This window comes from Elgaria multicarinata, chromosome 14, assembly GCF_023053635.1.
Source record: "Elgaria multicarinata webbii isolate HBS135686 ecotype San Diego chromosome 14, rElgMul1.1.pri, whole genome shotgun sequence".
Lineage (NCBI taxonomy): Eukaryota > Metazoa > Chordata > Lepidosauria > Squamata > Anguidae > Elgaria > Elgaria multicarinata.
This window is the reverse complement of record NC_086184.1, coordinates 14,128,711-14,148,261: the sequence shown is the minus strand read 5'-3', so window position 1 is coordinate 14,148,261 and position 19,551 is coordinate 14,128,711. Positions and strand designations below refer to the sequence as shown.

General features: G+C 41.8%; 1 protein-coding gene across 1 annotated transcript in view; it reads left to right on the top strand.

Annotated features, from left to right (window-relative positions):
• The first annotated feature begins 2 nt into the window (after positions 1-2).
• The window catches only part of LOC134408733 (uncharacterized protein F13E9.13, mitochondrial-like), a 30,220-nt gene continuing 10,671 nt past the window's right edge, over positions 3-19,551 (top strand). The window contains exons 1-4 of the mRNA XM_063141131.1: positions 3-84; positions 2,601-2,764; positions 3,288-3,370; positions 14,771-14,951. Coding sequence (XP_062997201.1) covers positions 2,689-2,764; positions 3,288-3,370; positions 14,771-14,951 — 340 coding nt within the window. The 5' untranslated portion in view covers positions 3-84; positions 2,601-2,688. The remainder of the gene's footprint in view (positions 85-2,600; positions 2,765-3,287; positions 3,371-14,770; positions 14,952-19,551) is intronic.

Sequence of the window (19,551 nt, the reverse complement as noted above, 5' to 3'; positions counted from 1 at the left end):
CCCGCCTCGCGACGGCTCTTCTGCCCCCGGGGCGCCATCCTGCCCTCAGGGCAGGTACAGGCCGCCGCAAGGGCCCCCATCCAGGTGAGCGCCCAGGCGGACGCCGAGGGAGGAGGGGGGAGGGGATGGCGGCGGTCAGGGGAGGGGCGTGGCCTGCCAGGGGGCGTGGCCGCTGAGGGGGGCGCTGAGCGGGAAGAAGCGGCGGCCGTTTTTCCCTCCTTGCTGAGGGAGGACGAGGATCCCCCCTTCACTCCGCTCCCCCAAAGGGGAGAAATAACGGATCCAGGGGGAGTGGCTCTCGCTGCCCTCTATAGGGTGCTATTGTGGGTTAGTGGCCTGGGTTCAAGTGCCATGAATAGGGTGACCCTATGAAAAGGAGGACAGGGCTCCTGTATCTTTAACTGTAATGGAGAAAAGGGAATTTCAGCAGGTGTCAATTGAAGAGGGTGAAATTCTCTCTACATCAACACAGTTAAAGCTGCAGAAGCCCTGCCCTCTTTTGTATCTGGCCACTCTACTATAGCTAGTGTAGCTTTAACTGTGGTGATGAAGAAGGAATTTCACCCTCTTCAATTGACACCTGCTGAAATTCCCTTTTCTACATTACTGTTAAACATACAGGAGCCCTGTCCTCCTTTTCGTATGGTCACCCTACCTGAGTTCAAGTGCCATGAATAGGGTGACCCTATGAAAAGGAGGACAGGGCTCCTGTATCTTTAACAGTAATGTAGAAAAGGGAATTTCAGCAGGTGTCAATTGAAGAGGGTGAAATTCCCGCTTCATCACAACAGTTAAAGCTGCCCTCTTTTGTATCTGGTCACTCTACTATAGCTAGTGTAGCTTTAACTGTTGTGATGAAGAGGGAATTTCACCCACTTCAATTGACACCTGCTGAAATTCCCTTTTCAATACAACTGTTAATAAAGATACAGGAGCCCTGTCCTCCTTTTCATAGGGTCACCCTAGCCATGAAGCTCCCTGGGAGGCTTGAGTCTTTGAGGGAATTTCACCAGGTGCTGCATGCATACAAAGGACACCTGCTGAAATTCCCTTTTCTGTGCAACTGTTAAAGATACAGGAGCCCTGTCCTACCTCATAGGGTCGTTGTGAGTAGTAGGGTGACTGTCTGAAAAGGAGGACAGGGCTCCTGTATCTTTAACAGTTGCACAGAAAAGGGAATTTCAGCAGGTGTCCTTTATATGCATGCAGCACCTGGTGAAATTCCCTCTTCATCACAACAGTTAAAGCTGCAGGTGCCCTGACCTGTTTTAACTGTTGTGATGAAGAGGGAATTTCACCAGGTTCTTCATATATACAAATGACACCTGCTGAAATTCCCTTTTCTATGCAACTGTTAAAGATACAGGAGCCCTGTTCTCTTTTTTTTTTATGGTCACCCTAGTTGTGAGGATAAAAAAAACGGAGAGGAGGAAAGGGGGCAGGAAGGCGGGATATTTGTTTATTATTACAGTTATAGTATATTTGTATTTACAAATATAAAGGTAATAATATATGCCACCCTCTTGCAAGGAACCATGTGAGCTGCCTTGGGTTCAATCTAAGGGGGGGGGAGGCAGGATGTAAATGTAATAAGGTAAATAAGTATTTCTTAATATCAATTATATAAATAGTAATTATATAAAATATAAATATTAACTACATGTATATTTATATTTATAAATATAATATGCATCTTCTTTATATTTATATTTTTGTAGAATAACTATATAATAATTTGTTAAGGCATATTTATTTATTTGCTTACATTTATATTCTGCCTTTTTTCCCTCTTACAAGGGAATCCAAGGTAGCTGACATGATTCCTTGCAAGGGGGTGATATAAATGTAATAATAAATATTTAGTTACTTTGTTATTGCATTTATATTTACAAATATAATTTAATCATATACATATAATTACATGTGTTTTTATATGATTATTTATGTTTACATTTCTTTTTTTGTATTATTACATTTATATCCCGCCTTTTTTCCCCTCTTACAAGGAACCCAAGGCAGCTTAAATGGTCCTTCTCTTCATTTATTCCTCACAGCAACCCTGTGAGGTAGGTTAGGCTGAGAGTCAGTAGCTGGCCTGAAGTCACTCATGGGGACTAGAACCTGGATCTCCCAAGTTCAACACTCTCTAGGCACTACACCATGCAGCTAAGTAAATTTTGTAAGATTGTTAGTTTGGCACTTTTTGGTCCCCTCCCCCTCCAATTTTTAAAACAACTCTGCTTCCTTGAGGCTCTCTGTGCCTCTGAGTATGTGCAGAGAGTGCCCATACTCAGTGTGCATTCCATCCAGATAGTGAATGAGAATTGGGAGAGGGCCTCTTGCAGGATTGGTGTTTTTCATTTCCAAAAATATTATTGGTTGTTGGTGCCTTTCACAGACATGCATGCACATCCTTGAACGAAACAAGGTTTGTTGCTGTTCATCATATGCTTACAAGCAAAGAAGGCAAAGACCATTAGCAACAGATCTTATTCTGCTCAGGGGGAAGACACTGTCTGTGCTAAAAGGCACATTCTGACCTTACAGTTGTTATTTTTTAAAAAAAAAATAAAATAAACCCTGACCATTCTCTTTTGTAGATGATCATGTTTGGCCTATTACCCGATTAGTTGATTCGTTAGCTGCTTATTAGAGAGAGTTCATCTGAAATCTTCTTGCCCCTGTCCAATGATGAAGTTTTTGCAGCTTTTTGGGCGATTGAAATCTGTCGTCATTGGGATGGTCCATGTGAAAGCACTGCCAGGTAAATCTCCCAAAGGTTATTGTTGCATCTGAATGAGATCTACCATATTTCTTTGATTCTAAGACACACTTTTTCCCCATATAAACATCTCTAAAAACAGGGTGCGTCTTAGAGTCGCGGGTGCGTTTATTATTTCTTAGAATCAAAGCTTTTTTTTCTGTCGGTACTGAAATTAGTGTGCGTCTTACAATCGATGGCATCTTATAATCGAAAAAATATGGTATATCGTACTCTGGATCTTGACAGTGCATGTGCGGCTAGCCTGTATGAAGAACTGTCATGTGCCCGGATGTGTGCTTTATTTACTTCTTCAGTAACGGAGATTTAATAGTTTTAATATATAAGGAGACTATATGAGAGGATGAGAACAACCATATGAAGTTTATTCTTGTCACTGTTCAGCCATCTGATGGGGAGGTTATGTTGTCATTCGCTTCTTAATAGAATATCCATAACTATGATAGGTTCCAAAAGTTGCTTTGTGTGTGTATTCTGATCTAACGGGGCCTCTTGGTCTTTTCAGGAACACCAGGGAGTATGTTGCCATTGACTCAGATCACTGAAGAAGCCTGCCAGGAAGCTGAAATCTATAGGGCTGCAGGAATTGTAAGATGTGTCTTCATTTCTCTTTCTTATGTTTTCGAACTTTCACAGATAAGAGGAAAACGTTTACTTTCTAACCAATCCAGTTATAATATGCTAATGCAGCATGAGTGAATGACTCAGTTCAGACAACACATTTCTCAACAGTGGTTTTAGAACTCCACAGTGGAGTTTTTACATCACCGTTGAGAAATGTGTTGTCCACGGTGGAGTTTTTTTAAAGAAAACACTCCACTCTGAATATTCATGCTGTGCAGAGGAGAGTTCCTGCACAACTGTTGTGTTGTGTGGAGGGCTCCGTGGAGTTTTCCGTTGAGTTGACTTCCCACTGGCTATGGAGTTCTTTGTCAAGAGTGGCAAAAGTGACTCTCAGCTCTCTCTAGGAGAGCTGCCGGGATTGTTTTTTTGCAGCAATGACTGATGGGATACCATCAGGAGGACTGGGGGAAGAGAGAGGGTGGAGGAACTGTCAATCAAAGGTCACATTTTACTCAACTACACGGGAGCTTATAGTCACACAACGGTGGAGTTAGAACATGTTGTGTGATGAGTACCTCCTAAAACCTCAACCGTAGAGTGGAGTTTTCCCACTGCGTAGAGAAACGTGTTGTCTGAACTGAGCCAGTGTGTCTCTATCAAAGATTTCCATGCAATTTAAAGAATAATTTTACAAAAGAGTTCAGATGTCTCAAAGTGATCCAAGCTGTGCCTTATGGGGAAAGGTAGTTCCACCTCTCTCCCCCACAGATAACTCATGTGGAGGGCAATTGCTTTTTCTCATCGGGTCAGTAAAGTGGAGTGCTCTGTTTTTAAAGATGGGTTTACCAAAGTGTGGGCTTATAACTCAATATGCTTTGCATGTGTAATGCTTCAGGTTCATCTCTACTTCAAGAATCTCAGGTAATGGGTGGGAGAGACCTCTGCCTGAGATCTTGGAGGTCTGCTGCCAGTCAGTCAACATACTGAGCTAGATAGGCAATGGACTGACTCTCCTTATAAACACTTCATGCATCTATTTAAGCACATACAATGTTCATTCTAGACAGCTTCCTGTTGTCATATCAATGCTCACACCTTGGCTGTTGTGGCGCAGTGTTAAGACTTTGCAGGGCACTATAGCATATTGTACTAAAAATCAGTACACACACAAGTGCAGCTTGCACTTGTCTGAAGCGTTGCCCAACCACAATTTTCCTGTGGTAGATCTTCTGATGGCAAGCTTTTTCCTGCTGTGTGTATTTAGAAGGCAAGACCTGAAAGGCCACTTTGAGCCAGAGGCAACAACAGTCAGGTACTAGTGACTTGAATTTCCATTGGTCCTCAGGTGTTGCAGTAATTTCCATAGGTCGGCAGATTTTTAACGGGGTGCATGTCCTTTTAAAAGGTCAGGATATGCTTTATACATTCCATTGCACCCTGTATCCCTGCATTGCCACACGCTACTTCAGCCTGCCTGCAGTAAAACTATAAATTGCTGGCTTGGCAGTGATGTGATGCCCTAGTAACTAGCCTTCAAGCAGGACTGAAACAGACCAATGGTTTCTGCTTCTGGTGTTCTTTCCTGACTGATTCTTTTATTGGAGTAGATTATTTTTGTCAGTAGGCACTCTGTATAGGTTCATAAATTCACACTACTTTACAACTGGTGTCAGGCAAGGGGTCTAAATTTAAGTTGGCAAAAGATGGCACCAAGTTCAACTAAAGGAACATACGAAAACTGCTGGTGAAGAAAGATGTTTGGAGGGGTGGGTGAGAAATGGCATGTGATGAAATGTGGGGAAAATAAGGGATAAGCCCAAAAATAGAAATGCTATAGATTTACATTTGGCCTTGAAGAACAGCTGAAGAAAGAGTTATATGTTTAGGTATTTAGTACTGCAAATGCATGTGGTTACTTAGTATTATTTGTTTATAAGTTTGTCTCACTCTGTCTCCAAGGAGCTTAGAACAGCTTACATATGCTTCCCATCCAGGGGCTGCTTGGGGATACAGGTCTTAAATTTGTGCAGATGAATCATATCATATACAGTTAGTCTATACTCCTGCATCTTCTATAAAGATTTTATCGAACTGACATCTTGCAATGTACACTTATTTTTGGTCTTGTTTTCTTCTCTGTGTGTGTGTGTGCGCCTGTGTGTATTTAATGAACATTAGCTCAAATTATCATGAATTTCAAATTATTGTCAAAATTTAGAGGAAGGGGCCAATGGTCTTAGAGTTGCAGTTTCAAGTAGTGCCAAAAACAACCCTTCAGAGAAAAGGCAATCTTATGCATGTTACAACAGCTTCACTGGCTACTGGTCTGTTTCTGGGCAGAATTCAAAGTTCTGATTATGACCTATAATGCCCTATATGGCTTGGGCTCTATAAACATGAGTCTTTCGGAATCTTAATATCTTTGGGAGAGGCCCTTCTTTCCAGGCCATAACTGTCAGGTGCATTTGGTGGCAACACAAAACATGGCCTTCTTGGTAGCTGCTCCCAGGCTATGTCCAATGATGTGGACAGGGTCCCTGGATAGGTGAGAGCCACCACGTGTATATTTGATCCTTGCCCTTCCTGGCTTATAAAAGCTGCCAGAGGGGGACTGGCTGAGTGGGTAAGCGGAGTGGTCAATGCCTCCCTTCGCCAAGGTAGGGTTCCAGCCTGCTTGAAGGAGGCAGTGGTAAGACCCACACTGAAAAAGCCCTCCTTGGCCCCCACTGTATTGGATAACTACCGGCCAGTCTCCAACATCCCATTTTTGGGCAAAGTATTGGAGTGTGTGGTGGCCTCCCAGCTCCAGGGATTCCTGGATGAGACAGATTATCTAGATCCATTTCAATCTGGCTTCAGGCCTGGTTATGGGACAGAAACAGCTTTGGTCGCCTTGATGGATGATCTTCGCCGGGAACTGGACAGGGGGAGTGTGTCCCTGCTGGTTCTGCTGGACCTCTCAGCGGCGTTCGATACCATTGACCATGGTATCCTTCTGGGCCGCCTTGCTGGGATGGGTCTTGGAGGCACTGTTTTACAGTGCCTCCATTCCTTCCTGGATGGACGGACCCAGAAGGTGGTACTGGGGGACTCCTGTTCAACGCCTTGGCCGTTGGAGTCCCTCAGGGCTCTGTTTTGTCCCCCATGCTATTTAACATATATATGAAACCCTTGGGAGAGGTTATCCGGAGTTGTGGGGTGTGGTTCCACCAGTACGTTGATGACACCCAACTCTACTACTCCTTTCCACCCAATTCCAAGGAAGCGGTTTCTGTGCTAAACTGGTGTTTGTTGGCAGTAATGGATTGGATGAGGGCGAACAAATTGAAGCTTAATCCAGATAAGACAGAGGTGCTCCTGGTCAGTCGAAAGGCAGATCAGGGAATGGGGATTCAGCTTGTGCTGCATGGGGTTACACTCCCCCTGAAGACACAGGTCCGCAGCTTGGGTGTACTTCTGGATTCAGCCCTGAGCCTGGATGCCCAGGTTTCGGCGGTGGCCAGGAGTTCATTTGCACAGTTAGAGCTAGTGCACCAGCTGCGCCTGTTCCTAGAGATGTCGGACCTGGCCACGGTGACACATGCCTTAGTTACATCCCGATTGGATTACTGTAACGCGCTCTACGTGGGGCTGCCTTTGAAGAGTGTTCGGAAACTGCAGCTGGTTCAAAGAGCTGCAGCCAGATTGTTGACTGGGGCTGGTTACAGGGAGCACACAACTCCCCTGTTAAAGCAGCTCCACTGGCTTCCAGTCTGTTTCCGGGCACAATTCAAAGTGCTGGTTATGACCTATAAAGCCCTATATGGCTCAGGTCCAGCTTATTTGAAAGAACGTATTCTCCCTTATGAGCCTGCCCGTGCTTTGAGATCTTCTGGAGAAGCCCTTCTTTCAGTCCCATCATCTTCACAAGTGCGCTTGGTGGGAACATGGGAGAGGGCCTTCTTGGTGGCTGCTCCAGTGCTCTGGAACTCTCTTCCCGGGGAAACTAGGCTGGCTCCCTCCTTGATGGGCTTTCGGAAGCAGGCTAAAACTTTTTTGTTCCAGCAGGTCTTTGGAGAATAATCTGGCCCTCCATCTATGTTACTGTCTTATAATTTTGTTGTTTATTTTAAACGTTTATGGTTTTGCTCCCCCCACCCCCCAATGTATGTTTAAAACTTTGTAAGGCCGCCTTGAGGCCCGGCATTGGGCAAAAGGCAGGATACAAGTAATAAGAATAAGAATAAGAATAAGAATAAGAATAAGAAGGAGGAGGAGGAGGAGGAGGAGGAACAACTTGCTGAGGGAGGCTAGGTTCACTTCCTCTCTGCTGTCCTGCCAGCAGGCAAATGCCTTTTTATTTGAGCAGGACTTTGGTGTGTAAGCAGGTCTGAGGGCCAGAAGTTGTTTTTATTCCGTTGTTGTGTTTTAATGCATTTGTTTTATTCTTTTTATCAAGTTTTATTTATCATTGTAGGCAACCTTGCCATTTTTCTTAGTAAAATGGATAATTAATGAATAAATGGATAATTAATTAATAATTGCCTGATCCTAAAATATAAGATGTGGTATATCTGTCTGCAACACCAAAGTAATGTTTGGATAGCACTGGATTAATGTCAAGGTTTGTGATGCTAAGTGTTAGTCAGCCCCTGGAATTTTGTTGTGGGAATCAGACTGCAAAGCAGTGAATGGAACAGTGAAATAGAATTTGAAACATTCACATGATTTGCATACTATTCTAAACATTGTTTATGTGCAATTTAAAACTAGCTATTGGATGATTGAGAGACCCAGGTAGATGTAGAGATGCAGGATTTGTATAAAGAAAAGAGACTAAAGACCCAACTTAATGTATCATGGGAGATCTGCAATTAGAGTCCCTGGTGATGGTGGTTTTTACTATTTAGCAACTTCATATGATGCGTTGAACGGACGGAGTGGTTTCACCCAATTCGAATCCCAAAGAAGTTGTTGTTGTTGTTGTTGTTATTTTATTTTATTTTCATTTCTGTACCACCCAATAGCAGGAGCTCTGTGGGTAGTTTACAACAATTCATAAGATAATGAAATACAGAATGAAAATATAAATACATAAAATGTTAAACTATATTATTGCTATTAGCTACATGACTGTTGAACTATTGGCAGCTTCGGTGGTTTTAGGTCAGTGAAATAATGCCCTCCTACAACGATATTCCAAATTGGCTCCTATTAACTTTACCTATCAATTAATTTTCACCTTTGTTAATATAAAGACTTGCTCTTTATTTTTGTTCTCTGCCTCCTAGGCATTCTGAAGGACTTGAAAGAAAAAGAACTGAACAATTGCTAGATTTTTATAGGCCCCAAATAGGAAAACATCAGTTCATGTCCTTCACCTTGAGACATTAATCCAACTAGGTCTGCAAAACTTCTCCTGTGTTCTTGTTTAGGAGTGCAATCCTATGTATGTTTAGACAGAAAGAAGTCCTGCAACCCCTAACCAGCATGGATGGAAATTCTGGTAGAACATTTTTCAGTCTAAACATACCGAGGACTGCACCCTAAGATTGTTTTAAACTGCAGACTTGGAACAGGGGCAGCTACATCACTCCCAGCTTCCCCTTGATTCTTTAAACATTGAGATCCTGGAGAACTCAAAAGCTTGCTCACTATTTTGTCATATTTTAGTTGGCCCCATTAAAAAATATAGCCCTACTGTAGTTTTTCAATTTCATCTCATATAGTGACTAGCATTCTTTCACACAATTGACATACCATTTAACACTGGTGCATTTCCACTGATTTGAGGAGGCCTAAACTAATGCAATTGGTCTATCAATCGCTGCCTTTTTTTTGTAGCTATAACTCTTCCCTAACCCCTTAAATTTTTTTTGCTGAAACTGTGAAGTGGAATAGAAAGGAGTACAAGTACATTGCTGTTTCAAAGTGGTATGAGTGATGAAAGCAAATCCTCAGTGTTGTTTTTTCAGAAGGTGGCTTGTTTGATGCATTAGTGATTCTTTTTTAAAAGAACATAATAAATATGGAAGATTTATAATGTTGGAGCATATTAATGAAAACAAGTGAATGCTCAGACATGATGCCATCTGTGCTGAAAAATTGTAGCTGCTATATGCTTGTTTTGCCAAACACAATCAAAATTGCCATGACAAGATTATATGCAGTTACTGATTCAGAGGAGTTTAGAACCCTCTCAGTTTTTCCAGGTTCTGCTTTTATTTTTATTAAGGGGATAAATGTATGGACCTTATTGCTTTTATGGAAACACTAAACAAATAACCCCCAGTGGGCTGTCCAGTTCACTCTCCAATTTAAAGTATCCTACAAATCAAACGTGTATGAACTTACTTGATAGTACCCCGAAGTTGTTTTAAAAATGGTATAGTAACCAGAGTTGTATTGAGAGCTAGTGTGGTGTTGTGTTTAGAATGTTGTACTAATACTTGTGAGAGCCAGCCTCACTCAGTGATGAAGTTCACTGGGTGATTTCGGTCAGTCACTGGCTCAGTTCAGACAACATAATTTTACAACTAAGAATCAAGTGGCTGAATTTTCTTCTTTTTTCCTCCTCTCTTCCAATCCCCTTTCCTTTCGTGTCATGTTTTTTAGATTGTAAGCCAGTGGACAGGGACTGTCTTAAGAAATATTTTTGTAAGCTGCCTTGAAAGCCTTTTTGGATAAAGGGCAGGATAAAACTACTATAATAAATGGTTTTAGAACTCCACGGTGGAGTTTTTACACCACCATTGAGAAATGTGTTGTCTGATGGGGAAACTCCACCCCACGGTGGAGTGTTTTTTGTGTGTTTTTTAAAACACTCTACGTGGAATATCTACACTGTGCAGAGGAAATTTCCTATACAACTGTTGTGTTGCATGTTGTGTGGCAGGCTCTGTGGAGTTTTCCATTGTGCTGACTTCTCTCACTGGCTACAGAGTTCCCAGGCAAGAAATGAGCGAAGTGCTGCTCTAGCAGAGCCGACAAGATTTGTTATTTTGCAGCAATAGCTGATGGGATACCATCAGGAAGACCTGGGGAGGAGAGAGGGCGGAGGAACTGTCAATCAAACATCAGGATGGATTTTACTCAACTCCACGGTAGCCCAGTTACACAACAGTAGAGTTAAAACACGTTGTGTGGTGAGTACCTCCTAAAAGCTCAACTGTTGAGTGGAGTTATCACACTGCGTTGACTAACGTCTTGTCTGAACTGAGCCACTGACTCTTAGCCTAGCCTACCTCACCGGGTTGTTGTGAGGATAATACGGAGTGGAGGAGGACTATATGAACTGCCTTAGGTTCCTTGCAAGAGGGGGAAAAGTGGAATAAAAATGTAACAACAAATAAATCTTTATTTGTTCAAGGTTGGTCTGGAGTGGCATCATGTGTTAAAATACTGAAAGCATACAATATCTGAGAAAAGGAGGTTGATTCTTGTAGGCAAATTTGCATTTATTTTTTAATGAGGCCTGTGTGGTTTAGATTCTTTCCACTGATGGAAGATGCTGCTGTAGCACTAAAATGTAAAATTGTATTGATTTTCTAATGGGTCTATAAATAGTATACACAATTGGCTATACTCAAAGGAATAATGTTTGAGGCTTTCATTTTAATTTTTTTAATATGAGGCATTTCTATATTTTCACCTAAGTGCTGTCAGAAGAATATAAAGACATTTTGAAAATAATGGTTTGCTATCTAGAGTTTTATCTGTAGAAGGTGTAGCTGTGTGTGCTAAATCATAAGGATGCAGTGTTGATTTATAGGAGTCAGTAAAAAAGAAAATTATCCATTAAGCAATTCTGAATACAAATATGAATGATTCTAGTTCCTTGTGTTACTTACTAAAATGTGGAAGTGGAGAGACGATGCAGTCCAGTTGACAGTATTGAACTTCTACCTAGGAGATCTGTGATGATGTATTTGCTCAGGTATGGACTGGACATGATCAGAGGAAAAAGTGGACATGATCCCTTGGGCAAGGGGGCAGCACACAAAATGTAATAGGGGGCAAAACCACAAAACAATGCTTTATCATTCAAATATAACTTGTCCCAAGAGAACAGCTGCTGTGATAAATATAAGATCTTTTTCACCCAGAAGAAGATTAGCAGCTGAAATGTGTTGGGTATGCCATGTACCTTAATTGAAATTAGCTACACTAATTCCGATTAAATTATGTAGCCAAAACAGCAACAGCCAGCCATGCACAAGAGGAAGGTAAAAGCAGACTTGGAGGAACCCCAAGGTTTGCAGAGGTACAGGCAACCTTGAGGGGGGGAACCCTTGAGGGAGAACCGTGCCCCCCCCCCCAAAAAAAACAGCAGCCCAAGGGGCCTATACATGCCCAGTGCTCACAGAATGCTGATTGTTGAGAGGAAAAAACTGAAAACTGGGTGGGAGGAAGAATGGAATGGAGTAGCTGAAAATGGAAGACAGAAAAAAAGACATAGATATACAGGTGCTACCTGTTCATTTGCTCTCTTGGCAGCCAGTGCCCATTCATTCACATGTTATAGGCAGCCTCCTGAGAAGATGGAGTTTTGAAGCCCATGCACCCACCCCGGCCTACAGAGTAGCATTTTAAGGCTTTGTTTCCCCTCTTTGTTTTGCGGCAACTTGATCAAGTTACATTCTCTTTGCCACATTTCTCAGTATTTAAAATAAGAGTAGCAGGACTGCAGTAAAGACAATTGAGTCCATTGGTTGTAAAGCACCTTGGATGTTAAATAACTATTAATAAAGTGCTATAGATGGAAACTAGTTAGCTATTACATTTCTATTCCACCCTTCCACAGAGCTAAAGGGGGAATGCTTGGACTGGGTTCACACGATCACTGCATCCCACCATGGCTTATTTGGATGGGTTGCAGCATGACATAACAGACCATCGTATACCTGCCGGAGGTTGAATGTTCAAAATGGCCGCTGGCATGCACCACACCGGTGGGCTGCAGTGATGGTGTGAACCGCGGTGCACAAGGTCTCTCAATCCTCCGTTTTACCCTTGCAATAACTTGGGCGTTACATTATGCCCATGTCCCTTATTTCTTGACTTGACTTCTCAGTCTTTGCAAACTCTTCATTGAGGGGAAAAGCAAACCAAAAACGGAACCACCAGCTATTTTTTTTGGGGGGGGGGGGGAACCTTATCTCTTGACCTGCATTAATTTCTTTGCTTAGCACATCCCTCAATCATCACAACTGAGTCAATCCCCCTATTCTGTTGGAAGTATTAAGGTTTGACTTGGTGGCATGTAATTGAAAATGAAAGTTACAATTTAGCGTTTTTTGCGCTTTACGCTTATTCAAAAAGAGTATAATTGAGCTCACCGTTAATTCTTTATATGATAGCTTTACAAAAATCATGCTGTTAGGCAGGGCGTTTTCGCAAGCGAGTGTATCTACCAACAGTCACTTTTGCCGACTATCTCTTTGGAAGGAAAAATTGTATTGTATTTTTTGCTTTTGTTTTAAAACCCCAGTATTACACCTTAGTTTTAAGCTTGTTTTCTGGTATTATCTCCAGTGTCATAATGCTAAAGCATGTTAATGAGCTTGGCTACGTAACACTGGGCTTTTTAGTTGTCTTTATTTAAGCATTGTCTTTCCTTTGTACAGACGCTAGAATTACAGGGAGATGGGGCAGGAGAGGTCTCAGCCCCCTTATCTTCTGTGATGTCTCTCCCTCCTAGCTACCCTGGTTAGAATGTAATGGGAGAGTCGTGATTTGTCTAAAATTGGTAAGGATCAGGGTTTAGGGCTTGCAGAATTTATTAAAGCTCCCCTTTCTCTTATCCCATAATTTGAACACTGCTTCCCACATTGCATTATAAGCCCCTTCTGAAATTACAGGGGAGTTCTCTCCCTTATACAACATAGGAAAAAGATGCTAAAAGTGGGTGGAAATGCAGTTCAAGGTAGCTAAAGGTCCATTGCACTGCAAACTTAATAAAGAAATAACGTTTATATGCCCCAATATAGTACCTCAAGTTGAGCTTTTGCCTATCCTATATTATGCATCTCTGTGACTGGGGGATATCTCCAAGATCCACATTAATTTCGTCAACCTGTTTTTGGCAGTGCTTTTTAATGCATGATGACATTGATGATTATAGATAAAGAAACTATCCCAATTACAAAACGTGAGCTTCCTTAATTCTGATCTGTGAGTGGCCCAATTTGGACCATCTTACCTTAGCTTAATAAGCTGAGATATACATGAACCTTTTGCCCTCTTGCTCTGTTTCTGTATTGTCTCATCTTATGTCCCTTTTCCATTTGCTGCTGCTATATGCCAGAAAATCTTCATATAGCCATAGTTTTCCCATACGCTTGAACTGGGAAACTATGATTAACAGTTTTGGTTTAAATCAAGGCTCCCAACTGGGGTCTTGGTTTAAGATTCAAACTGTTTCTGAATGGGCTACCATAGTTTCCAGTTCAGGAGTAACAGAAAAACTATGGTTAAGTAAAGATTTCTAAGGTTAATTTCAATGTGCTGAAAAGGAAGGAAGGAGGGTCTGCCTGTGCAAGCAAAAGGTATGTTCCTATGTCAGTTTATTAAACCAAGATACAATTGTCTAAACCAAGTCATCCAGTTCGCATGTCACCAACAACCCATGGAGTGTTGGAAAGGCAGTGGGAGCAACCGTGCATGCTTTCCAGCAGATCCACCTGTTTCTGCTGTGATGCCCTGTCCCAGGTTTGTTTATGTTACGTCTGAACCCAGAACTTTGGGTTGTTGGTTCAAGCTCTGGGTTGTTTATCCTCCAACAATCCAGAGTTCTGAGTTCGGATGTTATATAATCAACCCAGGGAACGGAAATCCTTGGGTTGTTTTTCGCAGTGAAAGCGGGTACATGGGAACCAGCATGCATGCTCGCTTGTAAAGCATTTTCAGCAACCCAGAGTTTGTTAACCATGAGTTCTTGGCAAACCATGCCAGTGTGTAGGGATATCTGAAATTTTAGAGGCAAGTCTGGATTTAGAGTTAGATTAAGTAAAAGTGGAGTGCCTGCCTTGTTTTTTTAAAAATAATTGTGGTAGGTGAAGGAAGCAGAGCAGAGAAGGAAGAGAATTTTACCTTCCCATTGTCTTGCCATGTCCTCCTGTGAATTGTCTTGCAAATAAACCTATTAGTTTTTATTCATGCAGACTAGAAACGTGGGCAAATTAAGCAATCCAGTGCTTAATTAAGCACCTTCATCCAAGTGGACTTTTTCATTGCTAATAGTGAAAGCTGAGAAATCTCAGGATATAATATAAAGCTTCAGGTTCTCTGCTAGGTGGATAGATGCTGTGCTGCCTGCTTACAATGATTACAATGCAAATTTCATGAGCATTATCTACAAATCTATCCACTATATGCAAAGTCCCCTGTTTATTTTTGAGCAGCTCTTCTGAATTTAATAGGCTTCCTCTGAATGTATTCCCACAGGATGGCTTGATTGTGGAAAATATGCACGATCGGCCATACACTTTCGACGTTGGTGCAGAAATTACTGCGGCCATGACTGTCATTTGTGCCACTGTGAAAAAGACGTGTCCTCTGCTCCCTGTGGGTGTTCAGATTTTATGTGCTGCAAATCAACAGGCTGCAGCAGTTGCTCTTGCTGCAGGTAAGTGAAACAATTTGGAGTTCTTTGTCATTTGTTGAGCTATTCCCTAACTGAATATGAACAGGGTGACAAGATTTGGGCCCTCTCCATCCCCACCGAACTTTTCTGTGAAACAAGTGTGAATTTCCTGTTCTTGTGTCATCTTTATTCCCAAAGCCATCCTCCTTCAGAGGGGAAAAAGTTGAGTTAGCTTATAGGAAGGGTGAAGGAAGGGATGGGCTTCAAACTGACATTGAGAAGTACTGGTTTTTGTGGTAAAGAGTGTCTATCTGGTTTTGACTGTAGACCTCCCTTGGGGTGAAGGGATTTCATGGATCTTATTCTAGTATAGCAAAAGCAGCTCATTTAAAACCTGGCTCATGTAGAACGACCGACACTTTTCTTCCACTCTCAAAATACTAGGTCATCCCCTGAAGCTGATTGGTGGGAGGTTCAGGGCGAATAAAAGGAAGGACTTCTTCACACAGCACATCATTAAATTATGGAATTCACTACCACAAGGTGTAGTGATGGCCACCAATTTGGATGTCTTTAAAAGGAGGTTGGATAAATTCCTGGAGGAGAAGGCTATTAATGGCTTCTAGCCCTGATGGTTATGTGCTACCTCCAGTATCCGAGGCAGTAAGTCTGTGTGCACCAGTCCTGCTTGTGGGTCCCTGGTCAACAGCTGGTGGGCCACTGTGTGAACAGAGTGCAGCACTAGATGGACTCTCAGTCTGATCCAGCATGGCACTTCTTATGTCCTTAACTATGGGTTAAACAACCCATAGATAGTCAGGCCCATCCTGGACCGAATGGGTAGGCTGCTCCCTGCATGCTGCCTACTTCCACTTTTCATCTGTTTTCATAAACCACCCAGGAATGCTCCATTCCTGTGTTGTTTATTGTTCCATGCAAACTCAGGACCATGGGCTGTCCAGAGTTTTAACCTCTGGTTTGTTGTTAGGTTAAACTCGGGGTTGTTTCTCCCTCAACAACACAAAGAGTTCCGGGTTCATACACCATGGCAAACAGCTGAGGAACGAGGCATTCCTGGGTTGTTAGTAAAACAGATGTAAACTGGAAGCAGCAAGTGTGCAGAAGGCAACACGCTCACTCACTGCAGCATGGCCCTGACTAACTATGGATTGTTTAACCCAGCCAAAATTATACTTACCCTTTACTCCGTTGGAAGACATACGTTTGGAATGCATTGGATAGTCCTAAAAAAGTAAATTGCATTCTAGCATCATCTTGAGCCGTGGCCTATTCATTTGCTTTCAGTGGTGTGCTTACCCTTGCTTTCATTCTCTAATGATGTTGGCATACCTGCCGATTTTTAAAAACCCAATGGGGAAATTTAGGCTCCATACCCTTACGTATGAGCATCCAGCTCACAGATACAGAGCAGGCATAATATTCCTGATCTCACAATCGTCTTTCCCTCTTGCACATGAATCCTACTTCTCCAGCACTTTTCAGTGATAACCTTGATGCAGCCTTTTATTAGCAGCAGTGTTAATGCTAAGCAGGGTTAGCTTTGACCAGGGTGTTAAACTCTGCTGCTAGCCATGGTTAGCTCTGAAAAGGGAGAAATGTTTAGGAGAAATAGTAAAACAGCATTGCTGTTCAGTTTTGGTTTCTTCTGGGGATCCAAGGTTGGGATTCGCTGCTATCAAGGGAAACACATTATAAGTTCTTCTTGTTCTGTCTTAGGATAAGTTCTCTTCCCGTAACCATATTAACAATGGCTTTACCCCCTTTCATAATAGATATCCATTGATGGCTCTCTTCCATTTAGTTCAATAAAATGGTACAAGGGATTCATTTTAAATCATTATGATCACTCATCTAATTCCAGTTATACCTCAGGATATTACAGTAATCTACTGTAATGAACTATTACACCTCTGTAGAATTAATGAAATTTCACTTAAGAATAAATTAAATTAACCTGAACTTAACAAGAACTACTGTCGGCCATTGGATAGTACCCATCTTAAATTTGGGTTCAAATCTGAGTTCATCTGTGCTATTAAGTGGTGTTGGATATGGTGATAGTTTTCAGACTTTCTGTCAGTTGTGGCCTCCTTCATTCACTGGGCCATTGTGGAGAAGTGTTAAGCACTTTGTAAACTGTTGTGTGTCTGATTTAACTGTACCAATAAGAACGTTGTGGATCTTAAAAAATATTTTCTAATTTGATTTATTAGAGTATTTCGCGCAAAAGCAAAAAAAACCCCTTCTTTTATAGTATGAGCATTAATAATACCAATTGCGCCACACCAAGTCTGCTGGAATGCTGGTTTAAAGGTTTTAGCATTTCATTTATACTGTGTCTTATTCAAGAAAGATAGGTGATTAATACTGAAAACATGCATTACTTTTATACAATCCCTTTAATGTATCTTGATGCAAACTGTGACAGATGAATCGTCTATTATTCCTAACATCTGTTTCCTAGATTGATGCTAGTTTTTCATATTATATTTTATTTTCAAAAAACGATAATGCCATTTTGTCTTCCTTCGCTGTTGCAGATGAATGCTTTGGTTTACTTAAACAACTAGGAGCTTCAGTCAATAAGCAGAATTGATTAGACAGCAGATATGTCTTCATATTAAGGTGCACTCTATAATTTTAACTGTGTTTCCTCCTTTCCCCTTAACATTCTTTCCGTAGTTTTAAAAACGACTTCTTGAATGAAATTGCCCCTTTCTGCCTTAGGACAGCACTTTAAATTCTACATCTATTTTGGAAAAAAATATTTCTGAATATATTTTCAATATCAGTGCAGTTTCCAATAATTTGCAATTATATACAGATTTCTAGTCATTCACTTCACCCTTGGAGCCTGATCCAATGTGTGTTTAATCAGAAGTAAAGCAAATTGAACCCAAGGGACTTACTTCTGAGTAAACATGTAGAGTCTCAGGTAGCTGTAAGACCCCTAAGCATGCATAAACTAACAAACAGCTGACCACACACTCCATTTAGAACAACCAAATAGACCGAGTGCTGATTTGCTGAAAACCTTGCTTTGCAAATTGTGGGGTGGAGGTCAGGGTCATCTTTGGGATAATGTGCTTCCAGGAGAAATATCTCCTTCCCTTTCCTTGCTAATGTTAATTATGATTTAACATTACATCTTCGTTTATGTTAAACACAGTTAATGCTGCACAAACGTGCCACCTTTCTGGCATGTTTGCAAATCCCAGTTAAGAGGGAATCTGGCTAGTGTTTACCATGATTAGCACACTTTTAATGCTAAGCCATGGTTAAACTGACAAGGGAAGAAAGAGAATTTGAACTGGAAATGAGGGAAGAATACATTTTGAGATCTTTTTCCTCAGCATTTTTTTTTTCTGCTCTAGACCTTGGCACTGGCTGAGGGTGTAAACAAATATTTATACATCAAAACCATTTTAGATGATACTCCTAAAGAGCAAAATGTGGAATGATACAGGAAAGGAAGAGATCACTGATATTGGCAAGCAGTAGGGAAAAGCAAGGGTGGGGTCGATTAGGAAGGGATGGGCAAAGCAGAGTTAACATAAGAACATAAGAAGAGCCCTGCTGGATCAGACCAAGGGTCCATCTAGTCCAGCACTCTGTTCACACAGTGGCCCACCAGCCATCGGCCAGGGGTGAACAAGTGGGATATGGTGCAACAGCACCCCCCACCCATGTTCCCCAGCAAGTGGTGCACACAGGCTTACTGCCTCAAATACTGGAGATAGCACACAACCATCAGGGCTAGTAGCCATGTAGTTCTTCCCCTTAGCTAGGATTCAGCGTTCTTGCAGAGCTTTTGGCAAAGATCGCTATTGTCTTTTTTCCCAAGAAGCTCTTTTTCTCTGCAGCCCTAAGAGATAGAAAAGCTCTCTTTTTAAATCATAATGAATTCTCAAAGTTTTGGTAATATGGATGCCCTGATTCTATTTAGGCTGCGGATGCTGGAGGCTGGGAAGCAGGGAGGGAGGTGTTGGAGGACGGAGCTATGGGTGTTCCGCAGCCTGTCCTGCACCCCTAAGCTAGCTTGCTGTTGTCAGATGTGGCGGTGGACGCCGTCCCGTTAGCAACGTTGAGCCATCTCTTAAGTTGGCTTCTGCATGTAGAATGGGAGGGGTACCATTTTATTCTCCATCCCAGCAGCAAAATATCTTGGGCCAGCCCTGCCATTGCACAAGCCAAACAGCAAACCAGTGTCCATGTGTATACATATGGTTGTATAGCCATATGTATACAAATAAAAACTGTGGTTTTTTTGCTTGGGCTGGTTTGTAGATATAATATCTCTCAATTTGCGGCCACAAATAAACTTTCCTGTATGTTTCCTCTACCGCCTTTAGGCAGAGAGACAATTTGTATTCACTACGAATTAGTGTGTTTGAAACTGGATTGCTTGTTTCCAGTGGATCCAAAACAAGGTGTGTCCCTTATTCGATAAGAAGAATCATCTTCCTCAGTTTGGAGTGATGAGAGCCAGACACCCATCACACAGTGTTACTAGATAGGAAACCTAAAAGCAAATAAAGATTTTCCAGAAATTATAGCAGGCAGACAGCAGCTGAGGCCTTATACTATCTGAAGGTGTAATTAGGTGTGCTCTTTTGCTTTT